Source organism: Mustela erminea, chromosome 11 (genome assembly GCF_009829155.1).
Source record: "Mustela erminea isolate mMusErm1 chromosome 11, mMusErm1.Pri, whole genome shotgun sequence".
Classification (NCBI taxonomy): Eukaryota; Metazoa; Chordata; class Mammalia; order Carnivora; family Mustelidae; genus Mustela; species Mustela erminea.
The window spans coordinates 86,932,087-86,954,760 of NC_045624.1; the positions used below are offsets into that span (position 1 = coordinate 86,932,087).

The following is a 22,674-nucleotide window of genomic DNA, read 5'->3' on the forward strand; positions in this document are numbered from 1 at the left end:
AATTGTCTCCATTGAATGTCCCATTTTAAAGATAAATCTGTAACTAGGTTTGTAATCTTGGGCAGTTGTCATATTGACTTCTATACACTATATTTTTGAGTATACTATCTAGGTATTATAATTCATTTATTCATTTTATTTCCCCATTCAAAATATTTTAGTGCTAGCTATCTACAAGGCACTGTTTTAGGTGCTAAGAGTATGGTGGTTTACCAAAGTTTCCTTCCTCAGAAAGCTTACAGTCTGTTAATTGAAATTCTTGTAAATAAGTAACAAGTGTAAAAAGCTACGAAGATTCTAAGTAGGTACAGTCAGAAGTTACAGGGGTTTTGAGAAGGGCAATATTGTAGGTCAAGAAGAATTTAAAATGGCTTGCTTTGTGGATGGTGTTGGATTCGACTTGATCATTGAGAGAGATTTAAGAGTGGACCATTTAGGGACAATGGTGGTAAATACTTGAGGCAGAAGAAAAAAGAGAATGATCTCAAAACTTGGTGCATAGGCAGGGGATCAAGTGTGGCTCAACCCAAGTAAAATGGAGATTCTAAAGGGGAGGGAGACTGGGAAAGTAAGTGGGGCCTGCATTGTGGAGGCACTGGAGACCTAAGATGTCTTCAGTACTTGGGGGAGGGAGGGTGGAGCCACCAAAGGTTTGGATCCTGATGGTCTCAGTGGTCATATGTGATCTGGATTAGAGTGAAGTGAACTGAAGGTAGAGGGAAGTTAGGGTTCCTTTTGAGATATAAGGAGGCATAAAGAAGGATAGTGTCCATGATACCTTCTTATGCAGAGATACTGCACATATACTGTCCTGTAATATAACATGAGACCCTAAATCCAAGTTCTCCCAGGCAGTCTTCCTACATGTCAGCCCTCTTGGTCTCTGTGTTATCCACACCTGCCTGTAGAGTCATGCTCTTGTAAAAAATAGGAAATCAGGTGTCCACTGCTGGCTTGTTCAAGAGGTAGCAGCTTGCTAGCTTCAGGAATTGTTTGAACGTGACCATCCCACAACTCTATGTTGGTTGTGACATCAGAGTCTTCTTAAGGGGCATGCCCTGGAAACCATCACCTGCCTAGATCCATAGCCCATGCCTCCCTTGCAACCCCAACATGGTCATGTTCTCCATCCAGTTACTGATCTCCTGGTTGCTCCTCAAACACCCCAGGCCTCTTTGGAACCCCAGGGCCTTTGTATATGCCGTTGCCTGGAACATCTTTCCTGTCAATTTCACAGGTCAATGCCTTGTCTCTTTCTGGCCTTCGCTTAAATGTCACCCCCTCAAGAGCCCTTACCGTTACTCTTTATCTAAGCCCTTTGTTTCTTTCCTACCTAGGACTTCAACTTCCAATTGTTTTATTAGCATGTAACTCTTTTTTTTTTTTTTTTTTTTTGCCTCTTTCCCTGCTAAAACATAATATATACCATGTCTCTTTTCTGGATTAGTGTGTCTCTAGCTCCAAGAACTATGTCTGGCACTCCAAAGGAGAGCACTAATATGTAACTGTTGAATTAATGAGTGAATGAATTAATGAATTAGTGAATTAATGAACATACCTGTTCAGAAAGCCCTTTATAACCTAAAACTATCCTCCTTTACTCCTGAATAATTATAAACAGAGTGGCAACAAATGGCCACTTTTCTTCCATAATCTGCCCAGTGACATAGTCTATAAAAAGGGTTCATAGGATACTCATAGTGATATTTGGGAAACAGAATATAAGTATTCTGCTTAAATTCCTGAATATTCATTAAAAATTCTGGTACCACACCATACTGCAGTGTTTTTCAGCCTTTTAAAAAATGAAATAGGGGCACCAGGGTGGCTCAGTGGGTTAAGCTTCTGCCTTCAGCTCCGGTCATGATCTCAGGGTCCTGATATCAAGCTCTGCAGCGGGCTCTCTGCTCAGCAGGGAGCCTGCTTCCCCCTCCCTCTCTGCCCACCTCTCTGCCTACTTGTAATCTCTGTCTGTCAAATACACAAATAAAAAATTTTTTAATTTTCTTTCTTTCTTTCTTTCTTTTTTTAAAGATTTTATTTATTTATTTGACAGAGAGAGATCACAAGTAGGCAGAGAGGCAGGCAGAGAGAAAGGAAGGGAAGCAGGCCCCCTGCTGAGCAGAAAGCCTGATGCGGGACTCAATCCCAGGACCCTGGGATCATGACCTGAGCCGAAGGCAGCGGCTTAACCCACTGAGCCACCCAGGCGCCCCTCTTTCTTTCTTTCTTTCTTTCTTTATTTCTATTTATTTATTTTCAGCATAACAGTATTCATTGTTTTTGCACCACACCCAGTGCTCCATGCAATCCGTGCCCTCTATAATACCCACCACCTGGTACCCCAACCTCCCACCCCCTCCCCCGCCACTTCAAACCCCTCAGATTGTTTTTCAGAGTCCATAGTCTCTCATGATTCACCTCCCCTTCCAATTTCCCTCAACTCCCTTCTCCTCTCTAACTCCCCATGTCCTCCATGCTATTTGTTATGCTCCACAAATAAGTGAAACCATATGATAATTGACTCTCTCTGCTTGACTTATTTCACTCAGCATAATCTCTTCCAGTCCCGTCCATGTTGCTACAGAAGTTGGGTATTCGTCCTTTCTGATGGAGGCATAATACTCCATAGTGTATATGGACCAAAATGAAATTTTTAAAAAATTGAAATAGAGATTAGAAAACATCAGGGTGCATTGCATCTGCTAAGTATAGTTTCGAGAATCTTTTCAGTGTGTGTGTGTCTGTAAGGAGGTTCCAATGTGAAATTATTTTTTACCATGACTCAAAGTCAATATACACTGGGTATTTTCCATGTTATCCTAATCCCTTATCTGGCTATTGTCGAGCTCCTCAAAGCCAGTGTTGAATTACATTCTGCAGTGTTATGATTCCTTATGGCTTGTTTGCAGTGGAAGCCTTCCCACAAATGCACACCAAAATTCAATTTTTTAAGTATTTTCTTAGAGATCAACATACCTTAACCTCTCTCAGAATGCTAGGTTTGCAGTAAAGAATGTTCCCAGAGCTGCAGGGCTTGGCTGCTTTTAAGGAAACCAGGAGAAAAACAAACAAACAAAAACAAATATTCAGGGTAGGACAGTGGTAAGATTTGCTGTTCTTTTAATCAAGAATTTGAGGGGCACCTGGGTGGCTCAGTGGGTTACACATCTACCGTCAGCTCAAGTCATGATCTCAGGGTCCTGGAATGGAGTCAAGTTCCAGCTCCCTGCTCAGCGGGGGAGTCTGCTTCTCCCTATCACTCTGCCGCTCCCTCCCTGCCGCTCCCCCCCCCCCCCCCCCGCACTTGCTCTCTCATGCTCACTCTCAAGTAAGTAAATACTTTTTCAAAAGTCCAGAATTTGAAGCAATGATTTGACATACAATAGCAGTATTTGTTAAAATAACATTTATGTTAACTATTTTTTTTTCCTTTTCTCTCTCTCTCTCAGCTGCCTGCCTTGTGCTTGGCTGCATGATTTTCCCCGATGGCTGGGATTCAGATGAAGTAAAACGGATGTGTGGAGAAAAGACAGACAAGTACACTCTGGGGGCTTGTTCAGTCCGCTGGGCATACATCCTGGCTATTATTGGGATTTTGGATGCCCTGATCCTTTCCTTTCTGGCGTTTGTGCTTGGTAACCGACAAGACAGCTTGATGGCCGAGGAACTGAAGGCAGAAAACAAAGGTAAGATTGCTTTGGGGAACTCTTATCTCGATGCCTTGAGCACGTCAAGTCCCAGTGCTTCCCTCGTGGGTCTAATTTGCTGCATCTTCCAATGCTGTCTAGTTCATAGACGTTCCCTTAGACTCAAGAAATTTTACACAGTTGAAATACAGTTTACCTTTGAAATACAGTTTACACACTTTACCTTTCTAAGGCTCTCAGAGTCCATTATTATTTAAACGTATTTTTCCATTTCCAGTTTCTTTTTCTTTTTCCCTCCCTAAGTTAATGGCTATGAGGTAGCTTTTTTTTTTTGGTCTACTTGATTAAATAGTGAGAACATCCTCTCCATGTATTTCTGCCATTTTCCAAATTGAAATAAAATCCTGGGGAATCTCATAAAACCATCTAGAAACATCTTTATTAAGCTCTTCACAATCATTTTATTTGAATTCAGACTCCTCTCAGAAAGAAGGCAAGATAGTGGCCCTAAATACTTAGGGGTTTCAACAGTTGCCTAATTAACTGAATTAGAACGTGTTATCTGGATGGTGAAAAGTTCTGTTTCTTTTCAAAAAGAAAATGGCTTCTGAAACACAAAGTAGAATAAAAAAAGGGACAATGACCAGTAAATGATATGTAAATATTACAATGTGCGTTAAAAAGTAGCAAGTCCTTAGTAAAGATGCCTCTCCATTTTCTTTCCAGATTTCTAAACCAAGTGTTTGGAGATAGAATATTACCGTCTCTGTCTGTTGCAAACTTAGATTTATTTCACTGTTTTGTCTTGGTTATTTTTAACTTTAATACTTTGGACTTACATCAGCGCCTTCAATTGAGTGACTGCTGCCTCTAGTTTTTATTTCTAATTGCAAACTAAAACTATCTTTGAATTCCAAAATTTAGCTTACTATTTCAAGTAGTTGCTAACTCCAAAAACTCTTCACTGCTTCAACAAGCCTCAAATAGAAGTATGTATTAGTGTCTACAGGAATGTCACATGTAATGATAGTGTAACAAGCTTTATATTTAGACCATCGCTGTTGATGCTTGTAAACTATGAACTATAAAGAGAGAAAATCAAGAGGTCTAGGAAAGCACAGTCATTCTTGAGCTCTTTATCTCCCTGATTTATGTACAGAAGACATACTTGGTTTTGATGAAACCAAGTTTACTTGGTTTCATCAAAAATATTCTGAACATGAGGCAGCTGGGTGATTTGGTTGGTTGAACGTCTGACTCTCCATTTCGGCTCAGTTCATGGTCTCAGGGTCGTGGGATCGAGCCCCGTGTCAGGCTCCTCGCTCAGCATGGTGTCTGTACCTCGCCTTCTGTTCCTACCCACGTGCATACATGTGCTCTCTCCTTCCCTCTAAATAAATTTTAAAAATTAAAAAAATATATTCTAAACATAAAAATCACAAGGGTGTATTGCTTTCTAAAAACAGAATTACTTCCCTCTCATGGTTGTACTTTCTAGATTAGAAAAAAAAAAAAAAGGCGATACAAAGATAATCATTATGCTTTTAAAATCCTGTTACAGATTTAAAGTACTTTCACTTTCGCTCATTCATTTGGAACCCTAGTCCAGTCTTTGTAATCTGGTGAATGTACACAGGTCTCTGTCTAGTTAGCTTCACTTCAAAGTTAATAAGAATAGCTCAATATTAGAATAAATTACTTTTCCCTACAGAATGAATTCAAGAACACACCACTCAGTTCTGCAGATGTTGATTTCTACCCCCACCTAGTCATGGACCGAAGTGCTATTTATTCACTGTACAATTTAAAATTATCCTGAGAACATTTAACTTTCCAGACTTCTTTTGACCCCCAAAAAAGGAAGTTCAGAAAATGTTTTAAACATAACAAAACAAGGAAGATCTTTTAATTGGCCATTGAGAATTCTAACTTCTGTCCACATATATGAGTGACCATTCTGAATGCATGCTTCAGAAAGAAATGACTAGGATTAGAGGATAACCCTCAACAGTTCTCAAAGTGGGTCTCTTTTTTTTTTTTTTAATTTATTTATTTATTTATTTTCAGCATAACAGTATTCATTATTCTGGCACCACACCCAGTGCTCCATGCAATCCGTGCCCTCTCTAATACCCACCACCTGGTTCCCCCAATCTCCCACCCCCGCCCCTTCAAAACCCTCAGATTGTTTTTCAGAGTCCATAGTCTCTCATGATTCACCTCCCCTTCCAATTTCCCCCAACTCCCTTCTCCTCTCTAACTCCCCATGTCCTCCATGCTATTTGTTATGCTCCACAAATAAGTGAAACCATATGATAATTGACTCTCTCTGCTTGACTTATTTCACTCAGCATAATCTCTTCCAGTCCCGTCCATGTTGCTACAAAAGTTGGGTATTTGTCCTTTCTGATGGGGGCATAATACTCCATAGTGTATATGGACCACATCTTCCTTATCCATTCGTCCATTGAAGGGCATCTTGGTTCTTTCCACAGTTTGGCGACCGTGGCCATTGCTGCTATAAACAGCTATAAACAGCTGCTATAAACATTGGGGTACAGATGGCCCTTCTTTCTTCTTGCGCTGGATTCAGTTACGTGTGGATGTCTGATCCCTTCAGTTGAGGTTTTCATTTTTAAAAAGCATTTTCCACTCCAGCACCTTGGTAAAAGTGTGGATGGGAAAGGAAGTGAAAAGAAACCAGTACAGGGGTGCCTGGGTGGTTCAGTCTGTTAAGCTTCCAACTCTTGCTTTTGGCTCAGGTCATGATCTTACAGTCATGGGATTAAGCCCCACATCAGACCCTGTGCTCAGCAAGGAATCTGCTTGTCCCTCTCCCTCTGCTTCTCTCTCTCCCTCTCTCTCTCTCTCAAATAAAAATTTTTTTGAGAGAGGACAGTATAAGGTCTGGGGACTATCTCTGCATGACTTTTCCATATTTATCATCTTCGTCTGTTTGTATCACACTTGCGTGAGTCCCTAGTTTCTTCCATCTGGTTCTGAAGGACCCGAATCAGTAGTGGTTCATCTTTATCAAATGGGACCCGGTAAAGTGACAGAGAGCTTCAGGCCATGCCGAGCAACATCTCAGTTGTACCGCATTCTTATTCCACAATCAAATTCTTTCCTCTGAATTCTAAGAACGTAGCGGCAGCTCTATTGTGCAGAAATTTCAGATCCTCCTCCAATAGGGTCTGTATAAGATCAGACTCCAAAATGTAATCAAACCTACATGTTCCTGAGGAATGGTACAAGACTTGTCGTATTTCTACCAAATAGCCTTTAGGGTTTGGTATTATTTAAACACTTGGTTCAGTGTTGAAACCTCCACAGTTGGATTGTTCGGGAGAGCACCAGTCAATGATTGTGTATGTTTGTATATGAACAATTTTTTTTCAAAAAATTTTTTTAAGATTTTATTTATTTATTTGACAGAGATCACAGAGAGGCAGGCAGAGAGAGAGAGGAGGAAGCAGGCTTCCCGCTGAGCAGAGAGCCCAATGCGGGGCTCGATCCCAGGACCCTGGGATCATGACCTGAGCCAAAGGCAGAGGCTTTAACCCACTGAGCCATCCAAGCACCCCTGTGTATGAACAATTTTACTAAACAGTAGTTCAGTTGCTTTCAAGTGCGTGCACTAACCAAAACTGCCTTCACTCTTATTCTCTATAAATCCTAAGGGGGGAGATCTGATAAGTGGAGAAAACTGGTAAATATGAAGTCGATTATATTTAAATTGGTACTTTTACAATTTGTATGGATACATCCATACCATTTTTCACTTATTAAAACTATTTTTTTTCACTACTCTTTTTCTATCCCTTGGTAGCGAAGGCCTCCTTTGGATTTCAGAGCAATGCAATGAGACAGAGGCCACTCCAGCTCACAGAATTTTAGCAAAATTTACTAATGCCATGATGCTTGTAGTGTCCTAGAAGCAGACAATACCGTATCTCCAATCTTGGCTCAACTTTTCTGTGTTCTGATATACATTGTATTATTATACACACTGTAATACCTTTTACAATCTTCTTCTAGTTTTATGGCCTGCCAATCATCCTAACAACCTACATCCTATAATAAATAGCAGGGGCATTATGGAGAGTCTAAACCTACCAGTGGAGCATATGCCTCCCATTCCAAGAAGTTTGTCCTGAGGAACCTCATGATAGGATTGTATCATCTTTTTGTGACTTTTATAATTAATCTAACAACACACTTCTCTGTATCTGGAAAAGCCACCAGATGCGTTCAGGTGTGCCATGTGTCACTACAGTAAGGATACTGCTTAGGTCCATGAGTCCTGCCTAACACCCTCCCCAATGGATAAAACAAGAATCACTGTTACATAAATCCTAGACTCTACTGAAACAGGAAAGGGAACTCCATTCTAATTGTGGAACTGTAATCCACTCACAGATTCCTTAAGGGAATATAGGATGCTACTGAGCCATTAATTAATGATCACAAAGGTATGATTCAAAGGGAACACAAGGGGAAGGTGCACAGGTGAGCTCTCTACCTGGACAGACCACCACCTGTTGTGATAAATTTTCCAGAAACTCTCCCCAATCCCATGAGAACGTCTCCCTTCAATACTACCTGCAACATTTCTTAAGCATTTCCCAGGAATGCAACAATAATTGAAAGTGGTCTCCGCTGAAATTTGTCACAAATTATAAAATGGCAAAATTGGAATAAGGGAGTTTGGACAGAATTTCAACCAATGGAAGGCACCAACCTTGAAGATGCAAGGGTTGCCTTAGAACTTCTGTGAGATATTAAGGTAATCATCTATGTTGCATTATCAAAGTCCCACAATATTTTCTCACGGGGAAAAAAAAAAGGCAACAAAAACTCCACTGAAAAACAAAGAGAAGTGAAAACTATTTAAATATCCAACTAACTTATACAGGAGCATGTGGGAAGCCAGCCCTGCAGGCTGTGTGCTGTCCCTGGCTCTGGGGATAAGAGCAGGTAGGCAGGTGTTCATTCTTGTTTGGGAGCTCAACAGCATGGTTTCTCAATGAGCCAACAACAGGAGGCATTTCACCTTGATATGCTGCTTAATTGCATATTTTAACACACTGAACTGTGAAGTCAATTTAATTATGTAAAATTAAAGTTTCATCCAGATAAAAAGGATTTGAAATGAAAGCTTCATTTTCCATTTCTTTCATTAATTGTGAGAGGATAAATAATTACATTTTCCAGAACTCCTGTGCCACAAATATCTCTTTTCCTTGTCAGACACCGTTCATAAAGAGGTATGTTTCTGCATTTGTGTATATGGTCTTTGGAATTGCTTATCAGATAATTGGGTCCTCTCATGAGCAGTTTTAAAGTCACTCTGTCTTCTAGCACTTAAACTGCAAATGAGAAAACATGATTATCCATTAAGAGGTGACTCTAGCTACCATTTATTAAGTGGCTTAAGCTCTTTTTATGCTATAATAGGCGGAGTTAAATTCATTTTACTCAAATAGCTAATTGAGAAACCATTCAGAATCTTGATTTAAAGGTCCCACGGATGTCATGCCACAACCACAGTGTGAGTGACAGTGTGGTGTAGTGGAACAAATGTGTGCTGCCTGGAGCCCACGTGGTCTCTGACATTCCCTGAGAGCCCTGCCCCCAGATTTCAATAGTTCCAGAACGAAACTTCCTCCTGCATAAGACTCAAGGTTGTCAATGGCACCTACTGTTTCTTCCAGCTCTAAAATATTCTGATTTGGGGGACACCTCCAGAGTGTCTTTAAAGATGGTCCAAGGGCAGTAAGAGCTCCTGCCTCAGAGCAGTGAATATGCCAATGGCTCTTAGGAACTTGTTGGCAACATAAGGGTAACTAAGAGAAGGAAACGATGAAGGTCCAGGGGAAGGAGCTCTAGGAAGCCCAGGGTGTGTCTCCCCGAACAGCGCTGTCACACCCCCATCACTCACACCACCAAGTGAAAGGAGTCAGATTTAGAAACGCTGGCCGATGTGCCTCCTTGCCTCACTAATTCCCACGTTATGTGGTGCCTATGTGGACACCTTGACAGTGGACAGAGCCCTAGATCAGAGAGAAAAACTTTGTCTCTGGTCTCAACTCCAACAAGAAGGGTCATTAGGACTTTGAGCAAGTCCCTAATAACCCAAAACCTCAGTTTTATGTTCTTTAGTGTGAGAATACTAATACCCAGGTCCGCCCCCGTGGGATTGGGAAAGCCCAGTGAAAGCATGTATGTAGACAAATTTATAATCAAAATGATCATTACTGATCATTTATCCTGTATGACTTCTTATTTCATCTTTGCAAGAATCCTGTGAGATAGCTATCATTATCCTACCTTTATACATCAGAAACTGAAGCTCAGAAGAGTTAAACATTTTATCTAAACTTCATAGCTGGGAGGGAATGAATCCAGGGCTCAAACACAAGTCATTTTACTCAAACCTTCAAGGTTTTTCTACCATACAAGATGGTGAAATCATTTTTTTTAAGATTTTGTTTATTAGAAAGTGCACAAGCCGAGGGGAAAGGAAGAAGCAGACTCTCTGCTGAGAAGGGAGCCTGATATGGGACTTGATCCCAGGACCACTTAAGGGACTGAATGACCCAGGCACCCCAGAATCATTTCTTAAAATACTCTGATTTGATTGCTTTCTACGTGACCAATGAGCTCTGTACAAGTAAAGAGTTTAGTCTTAATTTCATTTGGTAGCTTTTAGATAATGTTAATCAAAAATCTAATCTACTTGAGAATAGACTACTATGTTGGTACACTGTATGTCCATTGTCATTTGTCTCAAGGTATTTTTTTCATTTCTCTTGATTTCTTCGGTGACCCACTGATAGTTCAGTAGCCTGCCGTGGGTTGCAAAAATGAGAAGCAGCCTTTGAAACTCATCCTCCTTCTTGACTCCATAACTTTGTGGGAACCTAGTGAAGAAGATCAGGAAGCCCTGGCAAAGAGTATAAGCCTTTTGAATTAAATCTTTAATAAGGCCATAGTGAACCCATGAGCCCCCTGTTTCCCCGTGGGGTTAGTGTTGAACAAAGTGTTCGTGATCATCATTCTTATATTACCTTTTCGCAGTCAACTGCAATGAGCCACCTTGAGACTCCATCAGCTTCTAATGGCTGCCCCTGCCTAGATTCCTTTCTGCCTCGCTGGATTCTCTCTGTGGAATCTCCTACGGGGTTTCCTCCCTACTTCTGCGCTCACTCTGTAGGTTATCTCATTGGGTGCCATGTTTTGAGGAAACCATACTAATGACTCCCAAGTTTAATACACCAGTACCTCTCCAGGGAACTCTGGTCTCCCCTACCAAACTCCTACTTGATATCCTTTCTCAATATCTACTGAGCATCTCAAACTTGATATGTTTGAGTACCTGATGTTTCTTCCCCCCAAAGCCGCCACTTAGCACATTCTTCCCCATCAGTTAACAACTACTTTATCCTTCCAGCTGCTCGGGCCAAAACTTCAATCACTCTGGACTCCTCTCTTTGTCTCATGACTCACATTTAACCCACCCAAAGGTCATGTTCATTCTACCTTCAAAATACAGCCAGCATCCTCTGACTTCTCACTCACCCACCTTGTGGCTGCCATCTTGGTTCAGGCCGTCATTGTAAGACACTCCCACGTGGGTTCGCTGGTGCCACCCATGCACCCTTTTGGTCGGATCTCAACAGAGCAGCCACGTGACACTGTGAAAGGTTGAGGCAGACTGGGCCGTTGCTCAGCTCAGCACCCTCCAGTGACTGGATGACCTTACTCAGGGGAAAAGCCAGAGTTCTTCAGTACAGTTCCAAAGACCCATGCCCATTTGCCTTCATCTTTGCCACTCTGACCTCCTCTCTGTTTTTCTCCACATGTCCTCTGCTCTGGCCATTCCAGCTTCCTTGCTGTTTCTCAAACACACCAGGGAAGTCCTATTTCAGGGACTTTGTGTTTGCTGTCCTGTCTGCCTCCTATTTTATTCCTCAAAGCCATAGAACTTGCTCCTTTTTTCCTTCAGGTTTTACCCAAACATCACCTTCCTAGGGAGGTGTTCCTGGCCAACCTCTCTAAAATTTCACATGCATGTGTATTCCATCTAACCCACCAAATAGTTTGCGTCTTTGTCTTATGAATTTTCTGCCCCCAGAAAAGTTCCACAAGGCAGGGATTTTTGTCTGTTTTTCCCTACTTGTATCCCTGGTGCCTGGAATCATGCCTGGCATCTGTGGGCCTTCAGCAACCATGTGCTGCTGGAGGGAATTATGGAATGAAATGCATCTATTCTGATTTCTCTCTTATGAGATTCTTTCATTGTTGCACAATTTTTAGCCTTAGGAAGTTTTGGTTTTTGGTTAAGTTAAAATACACCTCCTTATAATGTCTACCCATTGCTATTCCCTCTTACACTTAAAGCTATTGGCTTATGTAGAAACACTCCTCATGTCTGTAATGGCTAAAGTTGCACGTTGACCAAACAGACCAATTCCCCGTGTCTTGTTGGACATCTGGAGACATTATGTGGTTACTGCTGCCTACTACCCACCCAAGGCACACTGGTAGAGTGCCACCCTTGGGAAGAAGAGGAGAGCCAGGACATCTGAAAGTGTGGTAGAAGGAAGAGAATCCCATGGGAGTCACTCATGAATGTGTTCTGGAGATTGTCTCCTTCAGCTTATCCTCCATGCCTAATGGTAATCTGGAGAACATCTGAGGTTGCGAGATTGACTCCAGTCCATTCAACAAACACACGCTGAGGTCATAAATGTACCATGGTGCGCTCGAGAAGGGAGCTCTCTCTCTCTGACCAGTACCCAACCTCAGATGATACCTCAAAATCAGTATATTCCTCTCAGCCTTCCCCAGTTAGTGGACTTGCAAGCAGAAGTGGTTTATGACTCAGAGGGCAAGTACAGTGCTGGCTTCGAATGCCCCATCATTATCTACTCTACTCCAACAGACAAAATGATTTTGATGTCTCAGTGATCTTTTCCATGCCTGGGAAAGGATATCTGGGGATTTTAAATATTAAATCAGCTTGAAGAAAGGAAAGAGAGGAGGGAGTCAAAAGTGGAGAATCGTTATATAACCAAGTCATGATGTCCAAGATTTAGCCGTACCAATAAATTTTCAGTCCATATTCCAGCATGACTTTAAATGAAGTCTTATAACTAGGTTAAAGCCAGCTTTACCCTCCCACCCCCACCTTCTCCCTTTTAACAGTAACATCATGAGACTTGAAAGTGGGGAGAATCATGACCTTCAGAGACACAGCCCAAGCTTATGGATTTTTTTTTCTGAACTATAGATCTGTGGCCAATTCCTTTTTCTTTTATAAGCCTGGATCTCATTTTAGATCTCTACAGTCTGGATAGCTTTGATAGGCATCTCAATATTTGAAGTTTATTAGTGATCAATTGTCTCTTTCTAAATTTGCTTTTTTTTTTTTTAACCTGTAATAAGACTTGCTCATTAAAGTAAACTGCTTTTAGCTCAGGGCAAATCTGTTGTCTAAAGCCCATTAATCTACACTTGTAAACCACAGATATACCTCTGAAAATTATGTCTCCAGCGTAAATATACCAAAAGTAGTTTATTTTCTTCCTGTTTAGATAGTTTCCCAGCCATGAACCCCCATAATTCTATCCATCCTGAAGCCTCTGGTTCATTTCCATATGCTCTTTCAGAGAATAAGAGGTACAAAGTGAAACATTAGTGTTCTTGACTTAATTCTAGTTGAAGCTCCTTGGGTCCCGGCTTTCTTATACAGACTTGTTTTTTAAGTTACATAAATTTATTTTTTTTTTTTTTTTTTTTTTTGGCAGAGCAGACGTTTACACTCTTGTTACATGTCCATTGGTTCCATGGGAAGGTCAAAGAACACCGTGAAAATGTAACCTGTCACTTGTCCCTCAGAAAGGAGAAGCATAGTTGTTAACATCTGGCAGGGCAGATAAGAACACAGAACCAAGAAAAATTCTGCTGAGATAAATAAATGTGGAGATTACTTGCTGAAATAGGTGTTGCCTCTGTAATGCTTCATAGAACATAGGACTCCCCAAAAACCTCAAATTTCATTTTTTACTCTGAGTCTTAAGAACAAGGGCTCTGTCTTAACTTATCGGTTATCTCTGGTGTCGTAGATCCTGGGACATGGCAAGTGCTTAATAAATGCGAGCACTTACCGTGATTTTCATTGCCTCAATCTGATGAAAAAAACTGTGTAAATATTTCATGAATGCCCCCACTTCACATGAAGAAGTTTGTCCCTTCTTTGATTGCAAAGGAAATAAATTTGCCTACACGTTACACACAGATACATATTTTAAAAGAATCATGGAGTAGAATGTTAGAGATACTGTAACTCTGCCACTTTAGGCCAATCACTGCATCTCTCTCAGCCTTGCTTCAACCTCCACAAAAATGTCCTGTGCACTTACCTTGTGCCAAGTAGTGGCCAAAACTATGACTTTCAATTCAGCAGACCTTTATCATATGCCTCAAGCATGTCCAGCCTAGTGATAGACACTGAGAGTTCAAAATGAGTGGGAGAGGGACGCCTGGGTGGCTCAGTAAGTTAAGCATCTGCCTTCGGCACGGGTCATGATCCCAGGGTGCTGGGATCGAGTTCCGAAACTTGCTTGGTGGGGAACCTGCTTCTCCCTCTGCCTGATGCTCCCCTGCTTGTCCTCTCTCTCTCTCTTTCTCTGACAAATAAATAAAATCTTAAAAAAAAAAACAAAAAAAAAACTATTAGTGGGAGAGGCTTTGCCCCAAGTCTCCCCTTTAAGGAGGACACTTAGTTTTAGGTGTGAGGTTATATTTCTGTGGCCCATCCTATTCTGGTGTCTGTGGCCTCACCATGCTGTTGAGTGAATGGGTGAGTGAAATCCACTCCCTGACAGTTGACTTATTCCAGCACCAGTGAAAGATGATGCCTGTGATAAGCAGAAACTGCTTCCCAAGGACAATTTGACATACAAGATTTCATCCACTGAGAGGCTTTAAAAAATCAGCCGTGTAAAAACATTTGTGAGTCTATTAGTATTAAATAAACAGAAGAAGACCCAACTATGAATGAAATGAAAAACAGGATCGATGTAAAGCCAGGGACAAGAAAGGTAGGGGAGATGGGAAATTTTCTCTTCTTATCAGGGCATTCATTGTAGAACAGACTTTTTAAAATCTAAACTCCAGAAATGGCTTTGGGAAGAAGTCACTCTTAATGGCCAACACGATCCCTCTTGAACCCTGGCTTTCCAGCCAGTCAGCCTGCTGATATCCCGTGAGAGCTCTGTTCATATGCATCTCACTGATGTTTTCTTCCTGCTTCACTGCACACCTAACCTAGGCCTCGCATTTGATGGGGAGGAATAATCAGTTTGGCTGAGAAGATATCATCTCCCTAACTTACCTTGACGGTGTCCCCTTTGACGAGGTGCCTGGAATAATCAGGAGGCCAAGTGCGAATTCTGGCAGATACCCTGCTATGCCTTCTGCAAGTCCATGTGCTGTCAGCGCCCACAGCATGAGAGTGAAGACATCATCAAGAGATCTGGAGGGCAGAGGTCGGCCAAGAAGAAAGACACCTGTGGTGTTTAGTGTCAGCCCCCCTCCACACACATGAATGTTCTAACAGAGTCACTGGATGGGCTGGCAAAAAGTGCAGGCAGGGACAGCTGGAGACGGCCCAGGTGAGGCTGCAGCCCTCATAACAGGTTAGCATCTCCAAAGAGAATCAGCTATCCCTCATCCCAGAGAAGGAGACAATCCCAGAAGTCCCACAAGCAAGTTCCATCTGCTGACCTGAGAATTCCTCTCCAGAGGCCGACCTTTCGGTGCCAGCGTACAACACGAACCAGACGTCCTCTGACCGTTCAGGAGGAGAAATGCCATTGTCTGGTCTCCAGCAGCTTTGTTTCTAGTTCACACGCACACAAGAAAAGGAAAAAAAGCTTTTCCTGACCTTGGTAAGGGGTGGGGTACAAAGATCACTTGTAAATCATTGCAGCTCTCTCCAAGTCCCTTTTTTAGGAAGATTTTCTAGAAGCAGGAGCAGCTGCTGTTTTTATTTGTTCATTTCTGTCTCCTTTATTATTCTTGTGAATTTTTTTTTTGGAGTGCAGTTGACACAAAGTGGCACACAGTGTTGGGTATACACCTAGTGACTTGATAAGTCTGCTTTATGTTACACTCCCCACAAGTGTAGCTGCAATCTCTACCACCGTACACGCTCTGATATGACCTTTGACTCTTCCCTATGCCAAAGTTCCGGTCCCATAGCATTCATTCTGTAAATGGGAGCAACTGGGTTTTTTTGTTTTTGTTTTTTAGTCAACTGCGTGGTAGACTCGATATCTTCACGTGTGGGGTGATGATGTCCTATTGGGGATCTCCCCTGGGGATCAAGCTAAAGGGGATACAGTTGCAGAAGGAGGGATTGTAGAACCAGAAATCATGTGTGATTCTGTCCAACCATCTGGAGAGATCTAAAGAATATTTCAGGGCTTGGGTCCCACCCCAGAGGCTCTTATACATTTGGCGTGAGGTGGTCCAGGTATGAAAACTTCCCCCGAAAATTCTGACGTGCAGCTGGGGTTGAGGACCAATGGGTTCACCCAACACCCTCCTTTATTTTTTCTTTCTTTCTTTTTTTTATTAACATATAATGTATTATTAGCCCAGGGGTACAGGTCTGTGAATCATCAGGCTTACACAATTCACAGCACTCATCATATCACATGCCCTCCCCAATGTCCACAACCCAACCACCCTCTCCCTACCCCTCCCTCCCTCCTCAGTTTGTTTTGTGAGATTAAGAGTCTCTTATGGTTCGTCTCCCTCCCAATCCCAAGTTGTTTCATTTTTTTCCTTCCCTACCTCCCAAACCCCCCACTCTACCTCTCAAATTCCTCATATCAGGGAGATCATATGATGGCTGTCTTTCTCTGATTGACTTATTTCGCTCAGCATAATACCTTCTAGTTCCATCCACATCTTTGGACATGGCAAGATTTCATTTCTTTTGATGGCTGCGTAGTATTCCATTGTATATATGTACCCCATCTTCTTTATCCATTCATCTGTTGATGGACGTCTAGGTTCTTTTCATAGTTTGGCTATTGTGGACATTGCTGCTGTAAACATTCGGGTGCACGTGCCCCTTCGGATCACTACATTTGTGTCTTTAGGGTAAATACCCAGTAGCAATACCCTCCTTTTACAGATAAAGAGGCAAGGCTCAGAAAGGGAAAGTAAAGAGCATCTCATCAGCTCAAATTATTATCATTAGAAATCAGCAGGTAACCCATAGCTGAATTTCCTTCTGTAATAGGCTAAGAAATCACTGCTGTTTGAGTTCCGTTGCTGCCTTTTTTGAAGAAAGAGCTCTCTCCCATCCCTGGGAAATTAATAGGTGTCCCCTGCTAGCTCTGTGAACGTGTGCATGCCTCTCCAAACCTCAGTGTTGCCACTAGGGCATTTCTAGAAACTGCCTTGCAGAGATTTTGTGAAAATAAGGTAATGCCTGTAAACTGTCACGATCCCTGGCCCCTATTAGCTGTGGTTCTTTCAAGAGCTTTGATTTTGCCTGACAGACGCATATACAGTGCTTAGTCCACACCGGGTTCCCATGATGCAGAGCACAGCTCCTCTCCCACCCCCCTCCCCGGATCTTGTCCCTGCAGCCCCGTGTTGTCCTGATGATGGCCTTAACTAACGTCCAGAGATTGCTTCCTCTATGTGCTTAAATATGACTTGGTCATCTGGTAGCTTTTTTGAGCATTTTTAAGAGGCCTGCTGAGGGTTGATTGGTTGGTTGGTTGGTTGGTTGGTTGGAGGTTTAGTTTGGCACATCACCTGCCTACAGAAGCCCTATCTCAGGGTGAGTTGGTGGGGGGGGATCTCTTCCGTGTGCATTTGCTGCCCAGCGAGCTCACACCATGCAGCTGGGTCTGCACATTCTGTGACAGTTACCAAGGGGAGCCCTGGATTCCCTGATGAAAATGTGACTCACTCCTTACAGTGTTGCCTATTTTCAACCTGCTCAGAATGACTCCATCACTGCATTGCTGGACAGATGAAGGACAAGCCAACCCACGGCCTTTAAAATGTCTGGGAGTGGTATTTTTCAAAAGAGATGGAGGATTCCAGCCATATTCTCCGACATCCCGCACAAAGAGGAGAGAATATGATCACTTCCATTCTTTCACAGGGTTATAAAAATACAGTGCCACGAGGCTGGCAGGTCCCTGTGTTTGGGTCAGAAACATCTATTTCCCTCACTATAAACACGGCAAATAACATACACATATCAAACCAACATAAGAAATAAAATTTTTATTTGGAGTTACAATGAACTTTGAGATTCTGCCCTCATTACGCAAAAAAAGAAAAAAAGCCATTTTTCTCTGTGTCTCCTGCTGCTCTCTGATGTGATCCTGTCCCTCACCAGCTCACTCATACCCACTGCTCACTAGCCTCATCATTATTATTATTCAAATAATAATAACTCTCTGGGAGTAACTGCCAAACTTCTGTGAAACCAGTATTTACCTGGGATGGTTATTTTAAATGGAATGAACTTACCTGGGATGTTTATGTTAAGTGAAATTCTGGCATCTGTAATATTTTATTAATTAACTTTATTTTTTAAAACTACTAGTTTTATGTTTATAGCAAAATTGAGGAAAGTACAGAGAGTTCTCACATACCCTTTCCCCACACACACAGCCACCTCTACCGTCAACCTCCTGCATTTGGTCCCTTTGTTGCTGTCGGTGAGCCAACGTTGACACTGAAGTCTGTAGTTGACATTAAGGTTCACTCTTTGTGTTATACATTCTTTGGGCTTTGACCATTGGAATCTTTATTTTTAATAAGCACATTTAGGTACATGTGATATAGTCGATTTGAGAACCACACCTTAAGCAACACAGCTCTGAGTCATTTGTAACCATATTAGCACTAAAATCATAATGTAATGTTACAGAGGCTAGTGACCATAGGCAGATGAGCACCTTTGTTTCAGAGTTCCTTTTCATAAATATCGTGGCTGTATTCCATGTGTAAATAGGCTCTATTCCAAAAGTTTACTTCTAGATTGGTGTTTTGGAACTCAGATCACATGCCTTTTCATAGAAAGTATTGATGTACACAACAATCAAATTCTTAGACCTGCCCTTCAAACCCCATTTCATTCATAATGTTATAGGACTAAGGTTATTTTAGCAATCACATTTCAAAAGGAAGCAGGAGAAATTCATAAAGTTAATAGATAAAAATATTTTTTTAAAAATCTTTGAGAACTGGAAGTATGATAGGATTTTCAGACAAAACTACAAAGGCACAAGCCTTAAGGCAAAAAATATATATTAATTGAATTACATCAAAATAGGACTTCTGGAGGCAGCTGGTTGGCTCAGGTCATGATCTTGGGGTCCTGGGATGGAGTCCTGCACTGGGGTCTCTGCAACAGGAAGTCTGCTTCTCCCTTTCCGACTGCCCCTCCCCCACCCATATTCTCTCTTTTTCTCAAATAAATAAATAGAATCTTAAAAAAAAAATAGGACTTCTGCTCATGAAGGACAACAGGACAAAGACTAGGTGACAGATTGGGAGAAGTCATTTGGAATATTTCAAGCCAATGAGTGCCTAGACCCAGGAATTCCTCCAAATTAATAAGAAAAAAATTAAAATCACTTACAAAATAAGCAAAGACAATGAATAGACACTTTGTAAAAGAGGAAGCTCAAAAACTGAACTAGCATATGAAGAAACGTCCCAAATCATTGGTAATTAGAAAATTGTTAATTAAATGAGTTGTCAACTTAGACTTTTTAGGTTCACAGAATTTAACAAGATAACAGGTACGGATTTGCTTCCGTGCATTGTTAGTGGGAGTGTGCACTGAAGCAACTATTCTAGAGAGCGATCTAGTCCAATTGTTAAACACTCCTGGTGACACGAACAGTTCTGTTCCTGGATTTATACCCAGGAATTTCTTACTAGGGCCCTAAGGAACTGTGTCTGAGGATGCTTACTAAAGTATTATTTGTGGTGGGGAGTTGCAGAAAATCTAGATGTTCATTATGCAGGGGTGAATAAATAACGGTGGAGATATTTAAGGACTGAGATTGAGTTACAGGTTTCTGTAAAAGCTGTTCCTAACCTTTAAGGAACAGTATATCGCCCTGAATGTTTGACAGACATACTATTATAGCCTAATGTTGATGTTTGTACTAATATCAACAGTTACAGTCTGGCGTATATAAAATCTAAATACAAAATTGTCAGTTTCTAATGAAATAGAGGGTTAGCCACAAGTCTCTTTTAAGAGAAAAATAAATCCTCAGTCCCAGAGTAGGAGTAGACCTGCTTAAACAGCCAAAAATAGGTATTCAGATTATGTTATAAATCCAACAGTTTTTCCTTTAAAGAAGCATTCATACCAAAGACAAAACTCTAAACACCTCTGGCTGGGTGTAAAATATCCCTTTCTCTGCCGGCAAAATTAAATTTAAATGTGCTTTTTGTATTTTAAAAAACAGGATGTTGTACCAAGTATCTGGTACCGAGGGCGGTACCCTGCAAGCAAGGAGGAAAAAAGCAAAAACAAAGAGCCCAGAACGTGCAAATCAATAAAATAGTAGTCATGAATATATAAAGGGGATTCTCCTTTATCTCTATTTGAGTCCAAATTGCAGCTAAGACCGTGTCTTGTTTTGTTCGGCACCCCTAGGGCCTGGCATCAAGAGGTTCTCACCACCGACTGAAACTTAAATAACAAGGAACTTTATGCACTCCACCCAAAATGTAAAACCTGAAATGAAAAGTGATGAGATATTAACACGTATTACACGTGCGATCTTACAGGTACAGATTCATTTTTCTGTACCACCTGGCCCATTCCACATGTCATTGTTTGCTTTTCACAGGGAAAATATCACCCAAACAAGCTATGGAACAGATGCACGTAATCTGTCCTAGGAACATACACCGAGGGCCTTCTTCCTATTATTAGAATGCTCTCTCGGTCTCCTGTAAGAGTTGGGTCTTAAATTGAGACTAAATATTTAAAATATGGAGTGCCAAGTTTCCTTAATCCTTATATCTTTTTTAAAGATTAGAGCAGGCTTATGTCGTCTTGAATAATTTAAGAGGTGCAAATACAAAATTGTCATTTGAAACATCTCAACTCAGGTAATTCCATGAATGTTTCTCTCTGTAATATGCTTGATTGACAGATGATTTCCCAAGCTGATTTTTAAATGGAACGAAGGACAAGTAGACATCTGAGGGAATTGCTTTTCGCTGTCTTCTGTTAAGCAAGGGAAGATGGAGTGGGCTGAGAATCTCTCGTTTCCTGAAAACTGACTTTTTAAAAATGTCGGAAGGGTTCATCAAGTCTCCAGATTCTGCTTTTAAGAAAAACATGATGGGGCGGGGGAAGGGGTGATGCTAGCTGGGAGGGGGGCCCTGGGAGTGGGCGTTATCAAGAAGCCCAAATTGTGGGAGCTAGCCCCACATCTGCATTTGCGCCCAGCACAGCCTCTGCTTTGAGTTCTCATTTACCTGCTGCGTGAGGGTGTGTGTCTGCATGAGCACGTGTGTCTGCATGAGGGCGTGTGTTTGCTTGAGGGCGTGTGTCTGCGTGAGGGCACGTGCCTGTGTGAGCGTGTGTGTCTGCGTGAGCGTGTGTGTCTGCATGAAGGTATGTGCATGAGTGTGTGTGTTTGAGGGCATGTGTCTGGGTGAGGGCATGTGTGTCTGTGTGAATGTGTGTCTGCATGAGCACACATGTCTGGGTGAGGGTGTATGTATGAGCATGTGTGTGTGAGGACGTGTGTCTGCGTGAGGGCTTGGGTCTGCATGAGGTTGCCTGTCTGTGTGAGTGCATGTGTCCACGTGAGTGCGTGTGTCACGTGAGCATGCATGCATGAGCACATATTTTTGAGGGCGTGTGTCTGCGTGAGGGTGTGTGTCCACGTGAGGGTGTGTCTCAGTAAGGGTGTGTGTCTGCGTGAGGGTGTGTGTGTGAGCATGTGTGTCTGTGTGAGGGTGTGTGTCCACGTGAGGGTGTGTCTCAGTAAGGGCGTGTGTCTGCGTGAGGGCTTGTGTCTGCATAAGCATGTAAGCATGTGTGTGTAAGTGCATGTGTCTGCAGGAGGTCATGTGTCTGCGTGAGGGCGTGTGTCTGCGTGAGTGTGTGTGTCCACGTGAGCACAGGTGTCTGCATGAGCGTGCGTGTGTGAGCTCATGTGTTTGCGTGAGGGTGTCTGCATGAGGGCGTGTGTCTGGGTGAGGGCGTGTGTCTACATGAGAATGTGTATCTGGATGAGCATGTGTGTCTGGGTGAGCAAGTGAGGGATATGTCCGTGTGAACATGCGTGTGTCTGCATGAGCGCATGTGTCTGCAGAGGGCTCCACTGGCGTTTGAATGCTGACAATTAGGGTAGAGTCTCCTAATTCAACAGGGACCTGCCTCACAGAATATGTCAGGAGGAATAACAGATAAAAAGACAATGGAATCCTTTGCAGCTACAAAAGACTGCAAAGATGATCATGAGGAATAATTCCCCAGAGAACAGAGGTTTTGTAACCAAGAAACTACCAAGCAGGTTTTATCAGAAGACTGTCCCCGTGCTCCCTGGGTCTGGCATGAGGACAGGACAGTGAGTCTGGGGGTGCCTAGACCCGCACTGTGCAGCAGAAATGTCACGTGAGCCACATATTTACATTTTCTTTTCACTTTTTTTTTTTTTTACAGTGACAATAATACTGTGTGGTATCCTTGAAACTTGCAAGGATCTTGCCATCCGTGGCCACACGTTAATTTTTTTAAAAAGTGAACTTGGTTTTATTAATTAATTTTATGACTATGGTTATCTGAACTTTCCATTTAACATGTAATCAATAGAAGAAATTACACATTTTATAGTTTGCTTTTTTCATGCTAAGTCTTAAAAATCTGGTGTATATTTTACGCATGCAGCTTGTCTCAGTTCAGATGGGCCACACTGCACATGCTTGGTGGCCA

General features: G+C 42.0%; 1 protein-coding gene across 3 annotated transcripts in view; it reads left to right on the forward strand.

Moving 5' to 3' along the window:
* Positions 1–22,674, forward strand: part of LHFPL3 (LHFPL tetraspan subfamily member 3) — a 567,497-nt gene that overhangs the window by 395,365 nt on the left and 149,458 nt on the right. For all 3 annotated transcript variants that reach the window (XM_032305396.1, XM_032305395.1, XM_032305394.1), the window contains exon 2: positions 3,453–3,689. In XM_032305396.1, the coding sequence (XP_032161287.1) occupies positions 3,453–3,689 (237 nt within the window). The remainder of the gene's footprint in view (positions 1–3,452; positions 3,690–22,674) is intronic.